General features: G+C 39.8%; 1 protein-coding gene across 1 annotated transcript in view; it reads right to left on the minus strand.

The window, feature by feature from the left end:
- Nucleotides 1–3,912: 3,912 nt before the first annotated feature.
- Nucleotides 3,913–23,091, minus strand: part of UBE2N (ubiquitin conjugating enzyme E2 N) — a 19,587-nt gene continuing 408 nt past the window's right edge. Inside the window, exons 2-4 of the mRNA XM_057386730.1 lie at nucleotides 5,527–5,773; nucleotides 5,203–5,343; nucleotides 3,913–4,597 (exon numbers count right to left, since the gene is read on the minus strand). Of these exons, the coding sequence (XP_057242713.1) occupies nucleotides 4,557–4,597; nucleotides 5,203–5,343; nucleotides 5,527–5,773 (429 nt within the window). The 3' untranslated portion in view covers nucleotides 3,913–4,556. The remainder of the gene's footprint in view (nucleotides 4,598–5,202; nucleotides 5,344–5,526; nucleotides 5,774–23,091) is intronic.

Consider the following 23,091-nt stretch of genomic DNA (forward strand, 5'->3'; position numbering starts at 1 on the left):
CTCTTGGCCTAAGGGTCTTTCAACTGCTTCACTTTCCTAAATATTTCCTTCTTTCCTGCTTTCTGGGTATGACACTAATGCAACCTGCCTTTGAATAAGGTAGACAAACGTCCACAGCAACTGAAGGAAGAAAAAACACCTTCAGATTAGTCTGTCTTTAATAATTGTGCATGGGACCACACACTTCCATAAATTTATGAATACCCAGCCTAAGGCTTCAGTGTTCCCTGGAAGAGCACTGTTATCACTCATGAGTAGCTGATGGGAAAATTACAGCAGCAGTTCTGAAGGCACAGCAGGCATCCAGGCTGAGACGAGCACACCTGCTACAGCAACAACTGAACACCACACATGAAATCTTTCAGATTTAGAAATTACCTTGGTAGGCAACATAGGTTAGGAAGGCGTGGATTAGGCCCAAACCAAAAATACTCCTTCACTGCAGCTCTGAAGACAAGAACCCAGCTGACAGCAGAGTGTCTGGGGAAAACCTTGCAACAAGTACTCCAGTGATAGAATTATTTGAAATAATTTGTATTTTCCTTCCGAAAAAAATGACCTAATAAAAATGCTTCTGTTACATGCCACACTTATCCATCTCTTTATGTGGGAAGGCTCATGCAGTGTGATAGAAACAACAGGCATTGTACCTTCCAGTGTTCAAGAATCCCCCTCCAGGGTCTCCCAATGATGGGCTGATAACAGTGACAGCTCCCTAGCAACTAACTGAGCTACCCTCTTGAGACACAATTCCCTTTCCTAACCCAGGGCAGGTGGTGGGTAGTGTTCCACTGAGTATTTCTACTGGAGCAGTCTTTACCCAGAGACTTCTATTTGCTCACACCTAACCCCTGATCTAGGTGCTGTAGGGAATTTATGAAACACCACAGATAAGGCAGCCATGCTACTTGATGCCACTTTTCTAATGCACTTCAGTGCAACATAACAATTAGACAWTTGCTTTAAAATCATCCTGCACACTTCCACAGTAAAGGCTGCAATAAACTATACAAACTCCATCCAGCAACCATGTAATTACTAACCTCGTGCCATGCTCATAATGTAACACGGTTCAGCAAAGCTCAATACATTTATCAATTTGATTGCAGTAGAAATGGTCCAAACTGTGCACGTAAGTAGGAAAGTCTTGTACTAAACCAGACAGATTTAAACAGAGACAGCCAAAAAACAAAACCAGCAAAAATACCCCAGACCAACAAACAAAACAAAAACAAAAAAAGGATGGTGGGGGGGARCCCAACATATCCTCTGAGCTGTGTACCAGAGCAGTCTCCTCTAAGGACTTTCAGGACAGAGGTGCTGTTCCTCTTCATACAATGGTGGGGGGAAGCCACAGTCAATTGAAAAGTTATGAGAGAAGTTATCAAGGTTATCTTTCTTGTTTTACCAGATGTTAAGAACTGTTAGGAAACTGTTGCACATTGATGGCAGCCCACTGCAGTTAAATGAAGCTCAGTGCCTAAGTAATGAATAATCACTCTTCCTTTTATTTCAGTGTCACATTACAGTCAAGACATGTTATTGACAAAACCTACCAGACATTTTACTTTAACCCTCAAAAAAACGCCCAAAAAACCCAACTCAAGAAGGAATGTATATAGAGATGTCACAATTTTTGATGTCACTAGTCCATTAAGATGTTCCACAATAGTTTCAATGGTAGAAATACAATTACTTGAAAGCTATTGAAGCAATGTTTCACTTGGTTTAGACTAAAGTCAGCTAAGATACAAAAAACCTGTTCCATCAGTTCCCAATAATCATATACATCATACCCATGACAGAACATGGCTACATGTGAAGAAACCACCACTGAATATTTATGCAAAACCAAAAGCCTTCCTCTTGATCTAGAGGAAACTACTGCAAAAGTATTTTGCATGTGTGGTTATAGAGCCCATGTGATAATCCAGGCTCAACAGCTACATAGTTACTACCCAAACACTGACACATAAAATGCAATGCCATCGCTCTTGCTAAGGATTTTAGGACGTTTGACACATAGCACCAGTAATGGTAGAGGAAACCCATTGATTTTAAAGTTACTGTAAATTGATCCAAGAGGCATGTACTAAAAATGGAGATAAAACTAACTCTCCCTAAAAGACAGCTGCATTTGCTAAACAACCGCAATGGCAGATGTAACAGAAATAACTGAGTTTCATGTRATAACAGTGAATATACACCAGCTTAACTTAGGAAAAGGTTCTGTCTTACTGGCTTTAAAGAATTCAGCCTAAGTTTTACACATTCCTTGGCACAAGCTGGAATGAAATTCCCAGCTTGACTTTATACAGGGCTCTGTATAAAGATTGTAAGTATTACCTCATATACATCATCTGGGTCTGGATTTATCCCGCCTATGAAGTCAAAACTGCAAGTGCCAGCTCAGGTCTTGTTTCTCTACTGAAGGAAAGGAAAGCCACTCTCAAATAGGATGCTTAGGTGGGTCTGACTGTCTTCTGGGGTGCCACTCATACTTAGGCTAGAGACAGAGCTGAGGAAAGCTGTGTATGTAGTGTCAGATAAAGTATTAAGAGGTAGGTGAAGTGAATCCAGTCTACGGCACAGCTTGTTTATTCTCAGCTGCCTGCTACAGAAGTTATCCGTGCTAGTAGCAGATCCAGGACGTAGGCCAGCTAACCCTAGACAGACATTTGTACAGGGAAGGGAGGGGTTAATGGTGCTTAGCTACTATGAAGAATATGTTACAAGCCCTGAATGCAACTTCGGCTTACATTCAACACAAGAACTACTTTTAAAACAGTTTTTTTATGACTCAGTTTGGTGAAAATGTTGAATTCTGAACCATTCTTCAACCACATTGGAGAGAACTTTGAGGGACAATACCAGTTACTAAACACTGAAAGCACTGTCTGTTGGAAAACACAGTTTTAATAGATATTCTTCATCTTACATAAGAGCACAATAAATACACCACATTCTATAGAAATTTCAGATGACACTAGAGTAAGAAGAGGTGAGAGGGAGAATTCCAATAGACTACATAACCATACCCCTGAATTGCATGACAAACATTCCCTATTGCAATCGCTACAAGCTGTCATTTATACTCCTCAGGCTAGCCTCACCAAAAGCTTTTAAGCTTTTTGTTTGGTTGGTTTTGTGAGGGAGAGGGCTTGGGGAAAGTAGAGAATAGAGGTACAAGAAATGAAGGGAAGCAATTAGATAGGTTCCCATAAAAGATACTGGACTCCTAGACAAGATGCATACACAAGAAACAAGGATGAGAAGGAATTTTTTCATCACTTTTCTTCCCTCCAGTAAAGAAGCTTTGTTGCTATTTAAGCTGACCGGTTGCTCAAGCAAGTAGCTTACTAAGGCTTGTAGAGAAAACCAGTGGTATGAGTTGCTAGCGCTAAGTGGCTAAGCAGACATCAGTCAATACATACTGGAATTTCATGTTAATAGAGGGTAGGAATTAAGTTAGAAAACCATGCTGCCTAATGGCTGATAACAATCAACAAAGAGAAGTTATGCAGATACTCATAATTAGTGCTGTCGTTTGCTCTCAACCTCCTACTTTGTTCTGGTTATTTCCATGAAAACACATATCCACGCATTACTAAAATTAAGGTTATAATTGTTACATCAGAGACTTCTTTCTAAAAGTCACTCCAAATGCAATTTCGTATTAAACTGGCCAGGTAAGGTCACCCACATAACACAAACTAAAAAAAACTCAACATACAGAAGCAAAAAAAAAACCCAACAAAACCAAAAACCAAATAAAACTTGTGAATTCCCCTTCTTTACTGGTAAATCTGTCAGACTGGTGAATACAAATTGTCAATTCTGGGTTCCATTTTTTTAAATACGATTGTCACAGAGAAATGAAAACACAGCAAAATAAACTATACAAAGGCAAAGTAGAATAACAAAAAATATTTTACTAAAACATAAGATTTACAGGAGATTTTCCAGACAAGCCATACAAAATGGTCACAAGCTTTTTCTTGGAGGGATTTTTCTACACTTGACAGCAGAATCACAACAGTATTAGTGAAGGTGATGGATGTTTAATGTTCCCATTTTTTGTTCAAACAATGAAGCTTGTCCATCTACAGCGTCTAAGTTAGACTGAGCTAGAGGGTATATTTTAAAGTATAACTGGTTAGCTGCTTTTACCAATGCAATTAGCATCACCATAAAAAGGGAGGAGGAGCCCACAAAATTAAAACAAAAAGCCCCGCAGCTAACCCTGCCTACCTTCATTCACAGTGCTTATACTTAAACCACGATGGGAAAAATGATTAAAAGCAGAGATGTGCTGCTGCTTTCAAACAATTTCACAACAATCCAGATGATACTTCTAGCCTCTGCTCATGCGGTACAATAGTGAATTAGGACAAGACACAGATTTGCTAATGTGCATTTAATCACCAAAGGACTGAAGATGTCTGGGCTTTTATTCTGTAATGTTTCTAAGACTGTGTCCATTAAATGCAAACAAAAAAAGGAAGAGGTCTTGGCAGAATAGGAGAAGTGATGCACACTTGATGTTCAAAGCGCATTTAAATATTATTCATGGCATATAGCCTAGTCCATGCTCTGGCTGTAAAGAAAAAGAAATACATTTAAGAAAATACGTAGTTTTCAGCCTTGATTAAAGTAACTTCAAATTCATATTCTTAAAGATCTCTTTTATACCCTTGCTGCAAGCACACAAAATACATCCATTCTGAGATTTTTAAGTGCAGTTTTGAATTCCAGCAGCTGTCAACTTTTATATATTACAGAAGCAGTCTGACAGCAGTGGATCCAATGTGAAGAGGCATAACATAGTAACTCTTCCCTTCCACCACAGCCTGCAACAGACGCAACATCAAAGAGATGTTCTTTCTGGAACCTGTTGATCAGTTCCTTAAGCTGTAGAGGATGAGCAGTAGAATGCTCCTCCAAATTAGACAGGCTAGCAAATCAGGACCATCAAAACTCAAGATAAGACAGATGAAGAAAGCTTTTTCTTCTACCAAGCCTCACAGACTTAAAAACAGACCACTGCAGTTACATTCAGGGCACCTGGACTATGACTGTATGCAGTAATTTTTTGTTTCTGCAAGCTGCAGACATAAAACAAGAGGTCAGGATTTACATACACCAGCAAATAACAAGCTATTCCTAAAACTAGAAAAAAAGAAAAGGTAGAAGATACATCACCTGTTTCTATGGCTTGGGCTTCATTGGTCTTCCATTGCTCAGCTACATCATTTGCTAGTGGATCATCTGGATTGGGAGCACTTAACAAAGCCTGGATTGATAGCAGAACTGTACGAATCTGCAAAGCTGGGGACCATTTATCTGAAGAGACATTTATAGCACTATGAAACACCATATTCAGCACAGTCTACAGAAATAGCAGGTTTTTTCAGATTAAAGAAGAAGCAAGATATTCTTTAAACATATGAAAACTCCTTTTTAGGGTCAACTTAAAAAATTCTGTACTTAATATTATAAGAAGAAAGAAAACATAGTAGTACTTACCTTTCAAAATATCTAAACATATTCTTCCCAGCTTGTCTACATTAGGATGGTAAATTTTGGTCATGAAACGTACTTTAGGAGCTGCCATTGGATATTCTTCTGGAAGGAATAGTTCAAGTTTAAATGTCCCACCCTCAAAGGGGGAATCCTGTGGACCTGCAATGACCACATGAAAATAGCGTGCGTTGCTTTCATCTGGCTCCGCTTTTATCCCAGGGACGGGCTCTGCCAGCAAGCGCTGGGTTTCCTAGAAGAAAAGGAGGCAATGTAACAAATAAGACCCGTTTAAAACAAACATGACTTGTAAAAAAAATTTTAAAAGTAAAAACCATTCATTTAGCCTACATTCACAGAACCAATCCTAAACAAATACCTTAAWGAACATCTGCAGAAAGAAGATGGGGCTGTGTGGCAAACTGGTACCCATATCCTTTGAGATCCTCACCTGCTGTGTGCTTCTGTAACACACATTAAGAGATAACTCAGCTGTCCTCAAATTTCTTAACTTTTGATAAACTATTGCCAAGCTGCTATATTTTTTTTTCAATATACTTAAAAGCTCTTTAAAGAATACCACACTGGAAACAACAAAAGCATTTCCTATTCTACCTTCAATAGAAACTCCCATAAGTGAAAAGCCAAAGGGATTAATCACTCACAGAAAGTGTTCAAGGTTTACTCTTAACAAGAGTGGTCTTATTTATTAAGCTGAACATTTGTACTGGAATCAGATCCAACTTCAAAGAACTTTTAGTGCTACTCTGCTGCAACACTRAAGATGTATTTTGAGGATGTTTTATACATTTAGACATATAGATGCATAAATAGCTTTGATGTGAGCACTTTCAGACTACATATAATTATGTTTAAGGTCACCCTAACAGACAGTAGGAGACAGTCAAGATGTTCCATAAGCAGCAAAATTAGGGAAGAATTAGAAAAATCTCCTACAGTGAYGTGCTCTTTCTTTGATGCTCCCTTCTTCTGCCTACAGTACCAATCCTACCTCAGGCACCAAGCTGTGACCACAGCTAAGAGCTGCCCATCCTGCTAATGCACTGAGCAGAAAGACCAAGTCCTATACATCTTTGCCTTTCCTCTGCTGCCTGTTGTCACAAGGTTGATGGGCACCATTCTGGCTCTTATAAAAAAGATTGCAAGGCCAAAATGGGCAAAAGGACACTAGGCAGGGACAAGAAATCCTGCTAAAGCCTCACTTCCCCATGAAATTTTAACCCCATTTCCTGCTTTTCTTCTAAGCTTGCTTTTACTGTTAATTTTTTCACCACGCTTCTGTGTTGGCTTTCACAGAGAAAAATTATCCTGTTTCTACTGACAGAAGATGGCAACTTGTAGGTATCACAATAATTATTTCCGTTTTACAGCATATTTATTCCATATATCTACAAAAGCACTGATCATAAAATCACAGAATGGTCTGTGTTGGAAGGGACCTCAAATACCATCTAATTCCAACCCCCTGCCATGGCCAGGGACACCTTCCACTACACCAGGTTGCTCAGAGCTCCATCCAGCCTGGCTAGAAACACTTCCACGTACAGGGTAACGACCACAACTTCACTGCACAACCTGTTCTACTGCCCCACCACCCTCACAGTTAAGAATTTCTTCCTAACATCTTATTTAACACTCTCTTCCTGTTTGGAACCACTTCTCCTTGTCCTATCAGTACACACCCTTGTAGCCAGCCTCTCTCCAATACAATAAGTCTCTCTTTAATACAAGCACTAAACAGATTACCTCTACTTGGCTAAATAAATTCTTCAAACATAACTGGACTGCTACATTACTCTTGTAAAAATAAGCATACATAGCATGATATGGCTGTCTTGATGCAGTTAAGTAACACCTCATTTTACAAAAACTAATAAATTTATAAAGAAGTGAAGTCACAGTAATTAATGCCAAAATCCAATTACTCTTCTCCGAATTGTCAAGGTCCTACAAATCATAATACTGAATTTATTACTATGTACATATGCAAACCTCAAAATAAACATATCTGGTGTGCATCCTTGTTGTGACTACATATTGTCTACTTCTCTGCATAGACACTAGATGCTACTTACACACCTCACTGGAAGGTCTAGAAGCTTCTTAGAACTGTCTACTTCTGTGAGTATATTTTAAATGAGACACACGATTTTATAACTTCCTTATTTGTATTCTGCTATTTACTTGTACATGAATTGTGAAGAAAAGCAGTTATTATGCAGTTATTATTATTATGTTATTATTATGTTATTAACAAATTCTTATAGCTCACATTCAGTGGTATGACAAGTCAGTAAGGAACCACATATTATCTCTGTAAATGCACAAAACATTCAGTTTCTTTCAGGAAGTTGTCAGTATGAGTGCTGCCCCAGGTAAATGGGACAACTGGGTTTCAGCCTATGAAGGACCATATACTTTTTGACTGTTCTGGCAGAGGAAGGTGTCTTACGCCAAACAAACTAATGCAAGCCAATGCAAAACTTAAAAATAAGGAACTTATGGAAAAGACCAAATTTTAAACTTCTTCACAGCAGGACTTTGGCAGAGATATGCTTGTAAACAAATCATGGCTTTGGTTCTGACAGCACACTCAAAGAGGTTTTTTTTAATATTAAGGATAACACATTTTAATAKCTGGGCTGATCTCAGCAGTCCCCAGCTCCCCCTCTGTCACCCTAGTCCCCAGAATGCCTCCCTAGTTATGCCAGTATGCTGACTGTAACTGTACTGGGCAGCCAATCCTGGCTTAAAATCACCCAGAATCAGCAGTTCTCTGGCAGCAGCATCAGCACTTCCACCTGCCAGAAGATCTGAGGGAGCAACGCCTGGCCGCAGACTGCACATTCTGCTACTAAAAACCATTTGTCAGTGAACAATGAGAGAGCCCATGTATGAGAAAAACCATTATTTTAATGAGGGCACCCTGTAATACTGAAGGGGCTATTCCACTGCGAGCATGTTGCCTCGCTCAGAGAGCCCTTCATGCCTCCRCATTCTGTGAGTGTGGTTATTTTGCTAATACAACACCACAGAAAAGGGGAGTGTGAAGAAAAGCCTTTATGCTGAACACAGCCAGATGAGTACTGAACCTACTCTGAGCCCATACAGGGCTCTTGTGGAACATCATTATTAGATTAAATTCCTTTAAGGAAGCACACCTTGCTTCCTGGGCTGTGCATGGAGCTCCATTGCTATCGGCATAAGTGAAGCTGTTTTCAAACAGAAATGAGGATGCATACTTTTAAGAAATCTGTGAGGAAACTGGTTGACACTCATCTTTCACACCTGGCAGGTTCTGGTGCTGCAGAGAGCAAGCACCAGGCTAAACTTCTCCAATACACTTGAAATGACAGGCCATGACCCCGTGAACACACATCACTGCCTTTGAGCAAAAGCTTCAGAAAAGGCATCTTTTTATAACTGTGTAACACAGACAAGCTTGTTAGACTGTGAAAAATGTAGCAAAGACGCCATTTATTGACAAAATGTGCAATGTGTATACTTAAATACATCAACACCTCCTAAACTCTGACAGTAAACAACAGTTTTGTCCTGAAATTATGAAGATATTAACAATAATATCTTAATATATTTTGGGGGACACTATGGAAAAGGAACAGAAAGGGAGAAATTCATCAAGTTACATTGTAAGGACATAAAAATGCTTAAACGTACAACTAGGCCCAGTTCTAAGGTGATTACAGGGACTTGATTTCCATATTTAACAGTAAGATGGACAGTTACCGACACACTGATACTAAAATAAATTTGATCTGCCATAAAACTTGCAGAAATAAGTCACATTCAAGAAAAAAAAATGTCAGTATACCTACAACATTATGCACCTGCTCAGGAAACCACCTGCTTAAAGATTTTAATTCTTTTTAGTGTACTTCCCAGAGGATGGCTACCCAATGAAAAAAGTCCAATATGTTGAAATAAATAAATAAATAAATAAATAAATAAATCTATTTTAATTCTTAACTTTTCACCTTTTTTTCACTATCAGGGCAATCAAACACATGCAACATTTGACTTTCCCATGGTTTTTTAGGTAGTCTTTCTTACACTTTTTAAAATGAGGAAGTGAATTTTATGCACTCTGTTACTTCCCCCTTTTCCCCCAAAACTGCCTTAAACCTTTTGTCCAATTTCATCTGTTCCRTATGTTTTGTAAGCTGTTAGTGGCTAAGACTAACCAAGCTCAGTGCTAATGGAAAGACATGAACAACTCCAATACTACTGCTGATGTTTGGCCAGTTTATTCCAACCAGGTGTATACCATTCTTGCCCAGCAAAAATGCCTGACAATAAGGATAAAAAGAGCTGGAACATCCATATATAAACATGCTAAAAAGGAAAAAGAATAAATTCAGAGAAACCAGAGTTTTGGAGTCCGGCTGCTCACAATAAAGATTTTTACAATAGAACAGTTCATTTTGTCTTCACAAGAATACAAACACCCATCATGYAAGTGTTCCAGAATAGTCCTTTGTAGTGTTTAATAGCTCTCCTCTAGCATACTGAAGTTTCACACATGAGATTTCAGGACATATTCTGAAAGCTCTAAAGCTTTCAATGAAGTTTCCCATGCTGCTGTAGGCAAATATTTCTATTTGTAATACTCTACAATGTTTTTAGGTTGAGATTTCTTCTCGCTCCTGCATTTACTCCACTTTTCCCCATTTCAAGTAATGTAATAATTTCTGTTGACTAAAAAAAATTAATAAACTCAAAAGGAAGATACATGCCTGTCTGTACTGAAGAAAACACCAAATCTGTCAATCACAACTTGTTATGCCTTCCCCCCTTTTTTATCACCCATTTTTTATTTTTAATTTAGTGGTTAGAAAACACAGAAGTGTTGAAGGTGTTTTGACAAGCAAAAGGAAAGCTTTCCTTATTAACACAGGTGGCCTGAAGCAGAGTGACAGATGATACGGATGGGACACATGGTGTAGCTGCAATTCTGCACAGCTATTCTTCTATGAAGACATTAAACTGAAAACTAATTGTATCTGAGGGGGAAGAAACCCTCAACCTATTTTTACAGTAACATGYGAGAATAAGAAGCCTTGGGAAGTGAGAGTATTATGATGCTAGAAAGAGAACAGTGGAACAGGAGGTGGGGGTGAGGGTTTTTGAGGTTGCCAACAGTAAGAGAAGCCACACAACAAGGAGAGATCGATCTGCAGGGGAGTATGTTTCATTCATTCTCTTTTGCTTGGTTATCCTGCTTTCCATCAAAGAGGAAAAATAAATTTACTGAAAAGTAGATATAACCACCAAGATTGTCCTTATTCATACACACATGATAAGACAGAACTCTTTTTTAGGAAGTAAACTGAACAGCCCACAAGGTGCTTCTACGCATACATGCAGGAAAACTGCTGATGAACATGGAACGATGAACAAGCAAACAAAGAAGGATGGATCCATTACAAATACACCATTTTAATCACTTCCAGTCTTGCAGAAGTGTTTACAAAAAAGCCTCAAGCTGCCAAGGCCTCAGTCAAAACAACTTTCAAGAGATTTTTGTATGCTACCCTTTTGAAAAACAAAAAGCTACCTCCGAAGTCTTGCTTGCTATCAACACACTAAAGCAAGACCAAATAACTACAAATAGYGCCAAAATACAAAAGTGGCAAATGACTACACTCAGAAGACTCATGTGCGCAAGTACTTGCAAAAAACCCCAAACATTATTTCTCACCTAGTAGAGTCACTGCAGCTGAACTGTAAAAGTTTCTCTGACAGAGACCACTCCAGCACTGAAGGAAGAAATTCTGGCATGGGATTAGACAATTTTTAAAATTTCTTCATAGCTTCTTAGACAGGAGTACTATTCTTTGGTTGAAAAAATAGTGAAATTCTGTCTCCTGTGCTATGGCAATAGTTAACCACCACAGATTTTACACTGCCTGCCAAGGGACATGGCTAAAACAGTTAGGAATAAATCAACATCTAGTACCTATAAATTATGTGAACTTTAAAGCTGCTGTGTGAAGGCCACGAGAATTTAAGAGACACTTGCTTACAAAGTCAGCACAAACTTGCTCAAAGAAGACATCCAAGTTCCATATCTCTACACAAATGTACTTTACTTAGTAATTCAGCTACTTGCACTCATTTTCTTGACACCCCAGCTGTCTTATTTCACATTCAATATTACTGCTATACAGATACCTTCAATAAATAAAATATGCTACTTATTAATCCACAAACTAAGTACTGTTACTACTTCATGTTACAAATGAAGGAATACACTTTTTTACAGAATGGTCTTCTGCTCTACACTGTTCTTTAATACCAGTTGTGAATCACCGAGTGAACTTTGTAAAATCCACTAGAATAAAGGTAGCTTAGAGAAATCACAACACCTTACAGGATCTGAATATTGTAAGATGATAAATGATCAGCCACTGGGGGAAGGAAAAAAAACCTAAATTTGTGCTGCCTTTCCAGCTCAGCCTATCATGCACTTTCACTTTTGCCTGTATAGCTGTCTCTTTACCTCATGGTCAAACACAGCACATAGCCAATTTGGAAGAAAAAAAAAGTCATGCAAGAAAGAAGAGTCCCTGATGCAGTGCACCACATGTTACACACAAACAGCTGTGCCAACAAAAAGCAGGGTGCAAACAAACAATGTCAGAAGGATGGGAGACAATTCCTTCTGGTTAAAGGGCTGGTTTAAAGAGTTGGGACTGCAGTGTTAAACACAGCAGAATACCAACGTAAGGGATTACTATTCTGTAACCAACCTAAAAAGGAAATGCAGAGCCTTCCTTCACATTCCAAAGGAAGAAGCTTAACTACCAACTGGGCTAATTTCAGTAACAGATGGTAAACTACTAAATTAAAAGTCTTCATCCATCTATAAAAGTCTTAAACAGCAAAGACTCTGCATATCTTACTTGTTATAAACAGTTATCCAGGAACTTTTTACAGCACTAAGACTACAGAAAACTTTATGCTAGTACCTTAAAAAGAGAGATAAAATCACTGACTTTCAGAGGCTGACATATCTGTGATAAAAATATTCTGAAATTTCAAAACACAAARCATTAATTAATGGCCTCATATAAAGAAAAAACACTTTTTTTTTTCTTTTTTTCTTGCAGGTCTTAAAGCTGTTAAATATTTTAAATGGCACAATACCACATCTTTACACAAAGCCTCAGGGAAATGATTCTTTGCTCATAACTTCAGCAGCACATTTATTAGCTCAATTCACTAAGCAACAGTCAAGCAATATTCCTTCAGCATCACCTACTAAGATGGAAGTTMCACTCGTACAAATTTAACAGGCTGTCGCAAGTTAAAAGCTCTCTAATTTACTTCAGACAGTGAGAAAGTGTAGGCAATATCCACCCTTACTTCTAGGCTCAACTAACCTTAGCTTTATTCTGAGCAGATCAGGGTGCGTATATTTGCTTTAACAGGTGTTGTCATAGAAATAGATAATGTGATATAAGTAAGGAGTAAAGTTTTTTTATTATTGGGTTGAGGTTTTTTTATTTATTTAGTAATAGTGTGTATATTAGGTTTCTTGTGTGAATGGTAGTTGTTTATTGGTTAATTAGTAGTTTGTTTTTTATTTATTAGTATATTATTGATGTGTTATAATAGTTGTCAAAGTGGTTGTGTTGTTAGTTTTGTGGTTTTTTATTTTGTTTTTAGTATTTGTTTTATTTAATTTTGGGTTTTTTTGCAATGCTGGCTTTTGGCCCCCACAAACAGGACTTAATCTACAACAGGAATTACAGCTCAAGTACCAATGTTTATTGTTACCGCCTTGCCAGAAATCACCATCATGCAAATCTACCAAGAAAGTAAATCCTATCAGCATTCTCAATGCAACTTAGGAAAAGTGAGATCTTAACTAGATCTTTAATCTGTCAAATGCTGACCTGACAACATAAAAACTGTGATGCCATCCAACAGAGGAAGGACAGTAACTTCCCACAGAAACCATGGAACAGTTGGCATTGGCTGAAGGTAAAAGCATCTTCCACCAGTACAAATTAACAAAATCCATACAACCCTCAACATATTTCTTCCCCAGGTGGAACAAGAAAAGGTCTCCAAACAGTCAGCTATAAAACAATCCCAGCCATTGCCCCTTTTTGGCAATCGTGGCCATTTATAAAAGGAACAACAGGATGCAATGCAACATTGTATGAACAGTCCCAAAATGGCCCAAAAGAAGCRTTATTTGTAAAATGAAAAAGGCATCCCAGCTGAAAGAAATCCACATCACCTTGCCTCAACTTTTTTGATATGATCTAATTTAACTGCTAACAATCCAAGCACATGTACATGGCGTATGTGTCAAGTTTCCGTCAGCAGAGGGGCTCCAGRGGTGACCTCTGTGGGGAGAGCCCAGAAGCTGAGGCCAGAGCTCACGAGACACAGCCAGCTCCAAAAACATGCCACAGGACAAGGGTGAACCTATCAGCCAAGCCAGTGACACTCCTGGGAAAATGCRTTTAAGAAAGGACAGAAAACAACACTACACAGAGAGAACAGTAACAGGTAAAAATAAAAAAAAAAAGTGAGCAAAACTAGTGTTAACACCAAGGTCAGAGAAGGAAGGTAAGCACAAGCTCCAGGCACTGGAGCAAAGATTCCCCTTAGCCTATAAAGGACCAGAGAGGAGCACATACGCACATTGTAGACTGTGGAGAGGATCACTCTGGAGCACAGGAAAAGTGCAAAGAGGAAGGTAGAGAGCAGCTCTTGTGAACTGAACATAAAACCCCATTCCCCATACCCCTGCATCCATCAGGGACACAGGAGTTGGAAAGTAAGGAGTGAAGGACTAAAGTTGAGTACTGGAAAAGGGTAGCAAAGGTGGTGTTTTAATGTTGTCTTTGTCACCATCCAATTCCATTCTACTAGGAAACAAATTAATTAATTTTCCCCAAGTTGAGTTTGTTTCGCCATTATGACAATCAGTAAACGATCTATCTTTGTCTTGACCTATGAGCTTTTCCTTCTTATTTTTTCCCCCCTGCCTGGCTGAGCTGGGAAGAGAGTGAGGCTGGGTGGGCATCTSGTCTAGGCCAGTTCACCTCAGCATAAATCACACAGTAACTTTTAATCTGAGATGTGTTCGAGCTGTAGCATACAGAATCAGTTTTAGAGAGAATGCAGCAGACAGTTTCAGACTGCAGATGATACTGCAAATTCAGAGTTTTTGGAAAGAGATGACAGACTTAAAACCACTAGCTCCATTTCCTGCTACAGCTGAAACTGTAACACTTATCACTTGGAGAGTACCACACATAACAATTTATGTGGAAGAAGATGTGATGAGGAAAAAGAGAGATCTTTCAGTTTAACTGATTGCTCATTAGTCATTTCAGTATCTGCTTCCTAAGGGAGATCACACAATTGCTGCCAAATCCTCCAGGAAGATTTCTAAAATAAATGAAAAGACACTACCAATAGCAAAAAGCAAAGGTATTTTTTTTTTTAATTACACCCAAGTTCCACTAGTTTTTAGCCACTGAGAGTGGCAGTCCTTTGTCTCATTTTTTATTGGCTGTTGAGTTTACAATTGAGTCAAATTGCCTTTCTACCCACTATTTCAGCATGGTTCTCAATCCTTGATCAACTACAGTCACATTTGTAACTACCTCCACTATTTCCTTTCCTCACAGAATGTGAGTCTGCCTGAATGGGAAGCTCTAGCTTCTCAGCACCAGTGCTAATTTGAACAGTCAGCCTTCCATGTACTCCCTTCGTCAGCCCAAGCATTTGCAAAGTCAAATAACAGATGAGATCACAGAACTGAATTGGCTTAAGAAATAACCTTTAGTACAGAGTTCTGAGCCAAATCAGTTCCTCAGTCTAAGTTCACCTCAGTGTATAAAAACTTTTGTGGCAGCAGTCCAAGCTGAATCTGTTAATACAGTAAGGCTGTTCAACCTGAATCAGAATTACAGAACAGCGTGGGTTGGAAGGGACCTTAAAGAACACCTAGTCCAACCCCCCCACCATGGGCAGGGACACCTTGCACTAGGCCAGGCTGCTCAGAGGCCCATCCAACCTGGCCTTAAACACTCCCATGGATGGGATGGGACATTCACCACTTCATTAGGCAACCTGTTTCAGTGCCTCACCACCCTCAGAGTAAAAAATTTCTTCCATACATGTAGTCAAAACCTGCCCTCTTCCAGTTTGAAGCCATTCCCCTAGCACTATCGCTATAGGCTCTTGTAAAAAAGTCTCCCCAGCTTTTCTGAAGGCCTGCTTTAGGTACTGAGAGACTGCTAGAAGAATGAGCCAGATTAATCACTTCATGAACTTCTGGTTAATCTAGTATCACTAGGTGGTAACTTCTTCACCTCGTGCAGCTCTCTGCAAAAAACAGAAGTACAACAACCAACCTTGGCATTTCAATTTGAACTACATAGAGAACACATTTCTTTCATACTTTCATTCTGATTACTAGCAACCCTTCCCAGTTACCAGTGCCATTATCTTCCAACTACATCCAATAGTCCAGACTAATTTGGGGSCACATAATAGAAGCTAAAGGCTTTAGCTGCATAGGGCAAAACTTAAAGCAGTATATTGGCACATTGACAAGTTATAGTTACTTGCCAAATGACAATTCTTTCCTGTCTGTCTCAGTGTGATAAGGGGGAAGATTCACACTGATCTCCTTTAACAAGAAGTGATGAATCGCACACAAGAAGGTAAAAAAGCATGCATGTTTTTGCTTTGATTTTTGAGTGAGAGGCAGTAGGAAAAAGTGAAATTTATCAGTCAAAACTGTCTTCTACATATAGGGATAAAGCTGCCTCAGAAAACTAGAAAAACTTAATTCAAAACTTAGTATTACATTACCACACATACAATTTCTTCCAGAGTCTATCAATTCATTACCTACAATTATGTAAAGAACTGGCTATAACCAGCATTACTGAAAATAAATTGGTTACCTAAGCAGATGTCATATTGTCAGAGAGATTTCAGAATGTTTACATTAAAATTGTATCACTGAAAAACAACTTAATTGAAGAAAATCTTCTGAAAATAACATCTATCTTTTAGGACAAAGAAAAAAAGAATAAGCAACATTAAACTGTAAAGCAAGGTCAAACATAATAAATAGAAGGCTACACTTCAGTTTACAAAAGCCGGCCTCCACATGAATTCTCTTCCTTGCTATATAATCCCCAAGTGTCAGCATTCCACATGCCCCCACTTCCTGGACTCATTACTGGATTAATGTCTCTTGTACACTAACGTTTCTGCCCTGCAGGTTCCCCATTCCATCCCTACCAAAAAAAAGGCAAGAAAACATATTCCAAGTGTCAACATGTGAAAGGCATCCGCTGTAAAAAAGAAACAATAAAACAGCGATACAGTAGATGTAGAAAACATTAACTAATAATCTATGGAGAGCTGTCCAGCAAATTGAAACTCCAGCTCTGCTAAACTAGCACTGTGAACTCTGGATTGCTCACAATCTTCTCTCACATGCTTCTGGCTCTCCAGCTCCCATAACCACACAATTTTAACCTCTGCAAAGCCAGTTGCAGTGAGATGAAGACAATTGTATTCCAAGTAACAGTGCCTTCTCAGAAGAAAAAAAAATCCAAAATCTACCTACTCTTGGAAGAAGACCTTGTAGCCAAACAGTAATATGAAGAGGGGCATTTTAAGGTCAGCAGCACCCYCCCTGAGAATGATCTCATTCTCTAATTTTCCACAGCACATTATAGGATTTTGGAACTGTGAATATGAGATCCTATGCAAATTCCTAGAGGATTATCTACGTACTAGCACAGATAGAGCTTTTCATGGTGTATCTCCAGCTACAGAAGTGAGGCATAACTGAATATACTAAGCTGAGAGTGTAAACGGTTCCTGCAGTTACACTGATGGAGCATGCTGCATTAATACACAGTGCACAGTCAACTATCAAAGTGTGGTTAAAGCAAACAATAATTCATATTGAGCTTCTGTTCAAACATCATCTGTACAAGGTTTACATGGCAAGGTTCTGGTCAGGACGGGGGCCTACAAAGGGACTTCTGTGAGAATCTGCCAGMAACTTTCCCCATGTCCAACAGTCAGTGACAGCCAGCTCCAAGATGGACCTGCCCCTGGCYGAGGCTGAGCCCATCAGCAATGGCGGTAGCACCTCTGAGGTAACATATTTAAAAAAGGAAAGAACATGAACCTAGGAAGCAGCAGCCAAAGATATAAGATTATGTGAAAACAGCTCTGCAGACACCAAAGTGAGTGCACAAGTAGAGATGCTCCAGGGGCCGGGGCAGATTCCCCGGCAGCCCATGGTGACACAGACTATTTTCCCTGCAGCCCATGGACAACCCCTTGCTGGAGCATGTGGATGCACCCAAAGGAGACTCTAGGGAAGCCTATAGTGGAGCAAGCTCCTGGCAGGTCCTGTGGAGAAGCCCAGGTTTGCTGGCAGGACTTGTGACTCASGTGGAGGACCACACTGAAGCAGTCTACTCCGGAAGGACTTCACTCTATTGAAAGGACCCACATTGGAGGAATTTGTGAAGACTGTAGCCTGTGAGAAGGACTCATGTTTCAGAAGTTCAGGGAGGGGCCCACCCCACGCTGAAGCAGGGGAAAAGTATAGGGAATCCTGCCCCTGAGGAACAAGGAGCAACAATGAAAACAACGGACGTACTGAACACAACCCCCATTTCCTATTCCACTGCATCACTGAGTGATAGGACGGAGAGGAMAATCAGCAATAAAGCTGAGCCCAGGAAGGAGGGTGAGGTGGGGGGCAAGGTGCTTTAAGATTTAGGTTTAATTTCTCATTACCCTACTCAGATTTGATAGGCAATAAATGATACTAATTTCCCCGAGTCAAGTCTGTTTTGCCCATGACTGTAATGGGAGAGTTATTCTGTGATTCTCTTGACCCAGGAGCCTTTGGTCACATTTTCTCTCCCCTGCTCAGCTGAGAAGGGGAGAGATAGAGTGGCACCCAGACAGGGTCAACCCACAACACCATCTATGGCAAAATTTGCACCTTACTTCTCAATATTAATCCACAAGTCACATGTAACTATAAAAATTTGTTTTGTACTATTACACAAAACAGATTTTGCTGATACTCTGAAAGCCATCTAAACATAACACACAAGCATCGTATAAAACAGCTGCATGCAAAGAAATAAAAATCTATTGGTTTACTATAGGTTTGTGCCTCCAAGTTCCTCAAATGTTATACACGATAGTCCAAACAAGATTATTGCCTCTGTCTGGGTTATTTCCTTAGTTTTTCCTCAGTTTTTGTTCTACAGCGTCTACTGAAAGCTTCTTTAAGGAAAATGTTGTGAAAAGTTACCAGCGTCCTCTTTAAGGTCCGTTTTTAAGACACCACACTTTCTTTTTAAATTTAACCTAACTAGACCTAACTGGAAAGTTTTCTTATCCTCTGGGCCTGAGCCTCCTTCTTAGCATCCCTCTCACATCTTCACAAAGCATCTTCCCGCCAAGTTTCAGACTTCCAATACCTGCCTATATACCCCTCCCACTACCACAGCCAGCCCATAGTATATTGGTCACCTGGCAAGAAGRCTCAATGAGGGTTGCAAAACAGCACATGTATTATATTTCTACCTTTCCTACAAGGGGGACAAGGGAGAAGGTGGTTTTAAGRATAGTACAAAAACACTTCTAAAAAATTCACAAAATTTTCACCCTTCTATCAAGTTTGCAGTTAACCACAAGATTCGAATGGCATTCAAACATGGTGCAAAAAAAAAMCACATTAGATTCTCTGACAAATATCAAGGAATAGCATTCTTCAGAAGTAATGTTTTCTGTGCCTAACCACCATCCAAGGAAATATAAAACACCTCAGAAAGATATTAGRTTACCTCACGTATTTTTAACTTTTTTTATTCAGGAAATGAAAATATAGTCAGAAACATCAGAGAAATCAAAAAGCAGCAGTGACTTAAATTTTCACGGGGAGACGGAAGTCAATGCTTCACAAACACCCAGCTTTCAAGAAAAAGCAAGAATTTTCAAATTTTGAAATTTCCAGTTGCAGACTAAATACCTGATTTATATTTAAAAAAAAACCCAAACATATAAAGCTTATTATAGTGAACTCTAATAAAAAATACTGTAGATGCCTAGCATAGCACACACACACACCAACAGAATGTCCATAAAACTCCCCAAAAATTTTACATTTTGAAGCAGCATTCTGTAACTAGCAGCCCAAGGGTTCCCAGAGTCTCAAAAATACAGCAAGCAGGAGTTCCCTGCAGATAATGGAAATAGCTTCACAAGTAAACAGCAAGGAATGCCTATCTCACACAACACCACAGTATTGCGCAGGGAGGAAATCAAGGCTTCTGAAACATAACACTGATAAATTTATTAGAAAAAAAAAATTGAAGGAGTCTCAGATACTGCTTCAGATGGTTACTTCATGATAGGAGCAGCTGCAGTGATTGTAACAGCAGCGCTACTAACAACTGGCTTAGCTTAACAGTTAGCTTAAGACCTGTACATCAAATCATGAATGACGAGATCACTGTAGCAATGAAAACTGCAGAAAAAAAAAAAACATTTTAAAAGATCATACAAGGCAGTATTGTCCATCCCATTCAGATACACTGACTGCACTTGACACAGCAATAAGGAGGACTGAATGTCAACCAAGAAAAAAATTCAGATGCAATTTCATTCCTTACTTGACTGGAGGTACGTGACTTTGCAACACAGGAAAGAATTGATGTAATAAGTGCTTGAAAGTAAAAATCCCTGGGCTTATTGTCCATTGCAAAGGCTCACCTTTTAATACTGGAAATAGACACTTTTTGGAAAAAAGTTCACAGCATGAAAACCACATATCTATGTAAATGTGCCAATAACACATTTTCATTTTATCTTACATTAATAGACTTTTTTGCCAGGATGATTCTCATGACCCCTGCTTTTGAACTGCTGAAGAAAACAAAAATACATCTTCTCTATTCACAAGATACAAGGTCTTCCAATACTGATTATGATTTTATAGATTCAAAACTATACCAGTGTTTTCTACTCACCATTTATGATGTGCTAACACACATCTGTGAATTCTAAAGCAAGTCATCTTATGAGCTTACAGACCATTCCCACACACACTTTATACTAAAGTCTAAGTAAGCTGAGGACATCAAATTGAGAATAATTCTGTATCTTCTGCAACGACTGTTTTGCGACATCCATACTGTCACCTTTGCATTGAATTTGAAGAAACTATTAGAAATATAAATACAGCTCTTGCAGCGACAGGGAAAGCTCCTGCTCTCCTCCTGGGATGGATGACAGCCTGCGCATAGCAAAGACGCAGGCTGAGGAGTACAGGGCTGCAAGTCAACCTGAGAGCTCGGCCATCTGCCAGCAGTCACTCAAGACAAGGAATGCCAACTGCATTTGGAGCAGCCAGCCAGGCTCAAGACATGCAGTCCACATATACTCTCCTAGTCCCAAGCAGCCATCGATGGCCTCCCCTGGATGACAAGACAAAGGGTGCATGTGCAGAAAAGGGAGGTCTTTTCCTAAAAGTAACCTAAGCCATTTATCTATCATAAAAGTTATTACTGTGCATAATARGAAGACCTAATTTTCTTCACAGGATTTATTTTACCATTACTCAGCACTTTCCTATCTCTCTCTTCTATTTCCTTTCCTGATCTTTCAAATTCTCATTGGCAACTTGAATTCACTTCCTCCCCTCCCTCTAAGACATCCAGAACTGGAAATTTAACACTAATATCAAAATTGGCATAATAGGAAAGATCAAAACAATTCTCACTCAAGAATTTTGCAGACTTAAGCAGGCTTATTTCTGGGTCTGCACCTCTGCAGCAAAGGTATTTCAAAATATGACTTTGCACATTTTTGAGGCTGTAGTAACTAGTCAGATTGAAGTCCTGGATCATATGCACATCTAGCAAACCTAAGGCATGCACAGCACAGGAGCTGAAGAGTTGGTCATCTAACACAACCAAGACAGATTAAAAAGCTCTATATGCACACATGAAATATGGAAATACACAACCCATCATACACACCACCTTATAATCCCAAAAGATGTCTAAGGGGGATCTCTCATAGAAAATCTGGAGTTTCTAGGACTCTTCTACCCTCCACCTTTCTTCTCCAGGAGGAAAATAAACAGTCCCACATCACCATATACCTTTGTAGAGAGTTGTAAATTGCACATTTTTTGAGCATTTTTTTTCTAGAAAAGCATGAAGGAAACAAAAGAATCAAGAAGGAAATTTATGCACCAGCATAAGTGGGTGCACTTCTTGGCTGTATTCTGGGGAATTGTCAAGAGCAATGAAAAAATTTAACACAGACAACAGCCTCATGACTGAGCTCTTACTGCAACTCTGTGATAAATACCTGTGTATTATGAATCACTGTTCCCTCTCACACCTGAAATACATTCAGGTTAGTATGCTGTGCACTCAGGCAGCTGGAGCATCAAAATCTGTAAGACTTGTCTTCTTTATTTTTACTGATTACAATTCTGAACACTAATTGTAGTTTAGCTCGGTTTCACAGACAGTAAATGCTACTCCTGCCTCGTTTTACCTCACCATCTCTATCACCTACTTGATAACTTGGCTTCTTAGACAAAATAGTTGCAATTTTTTCACCCACTATTTAGCATATTTTACATTCATGTATTTACAATCGTTTCCAACACTGCGTGCTCAATTCAGAGAACTTCACAGTATTATAAATGAACGTCCATTCACTGCAATGAGTGATGACAATGGTGTCATTTCCTACGAGGGCTAACGAACCTTACTGGAATCAATAACTTTTGTAAAGAGAATGATCACCCATTCGAGGGCTTCAATTCACATCATTACAAATCGAGTAACAGACARCAGCCCAGCAGGACCAACCACGTGAGGTACAGGTTTTGATAGCTTGCAATTCAGCTACCTGTATCTCCGGTAAGTGACTGCAAATTATTTAAGTCTTAAGCTGGAACTGAATTCGAAGGATCTACTGAAAGTATCCCAAAGTTAAGAGCCCTTGCAAAGCTTGGCAAATCAAAGCCGAAACAAGACATTGAACCACCAGCACAACACGCTAATGTGGTAAGGGCCGAYAGCTCCGAGCAATCGCAGCAATAACCAGGTTGACCCAGCGTGGTCCACCGTGTACCGTCGCACACACAGCTGAAACCCAAGCTGAACTATTTGCTGTGACTTGTCCCTCACCGCACGGGAGGAGGAACCCGAGCATGGCGCCACCGCCASCCTCCCCCGGCCCAAGCACGGCGAGAGCTGTGCCGGAATGCCAGGGCTGGCGGGAGCCCCCGGTGAAGAGCCGCACGGTCAGCAGAATGTGGGGGTGTGCCCGTTGCCTTTCGAGCTGCGGGCCCCGAAGGGCGCGCAGATCGCGGCGCTCATCAGCACCGGGGGCCGTGGGGCGCCGCCGCCGCCCGGGCAATCCTCGCGATGGGCGCGGGCCCGCGTGGGCCGCAGGGAGGGCCCGGCCGCTGCCGCCGCC

Source organism: Malurus melanocephalus, unplaced genomic scaffold (assembly GCF_030028575.1).
Source record: "Malurus melanocephalus ecotype Western Australia unplaced genomic scaffold, MMel_1.1 scaffold_17, whole genome shotgun sequence".
Classification (NCBI taxonomy): domain Eukaryota; kingdom Metazoa; phylum Chordata; class Aves; order Passeriformes; family Maluridae; genus Malurus; species Malurus melanocephalus.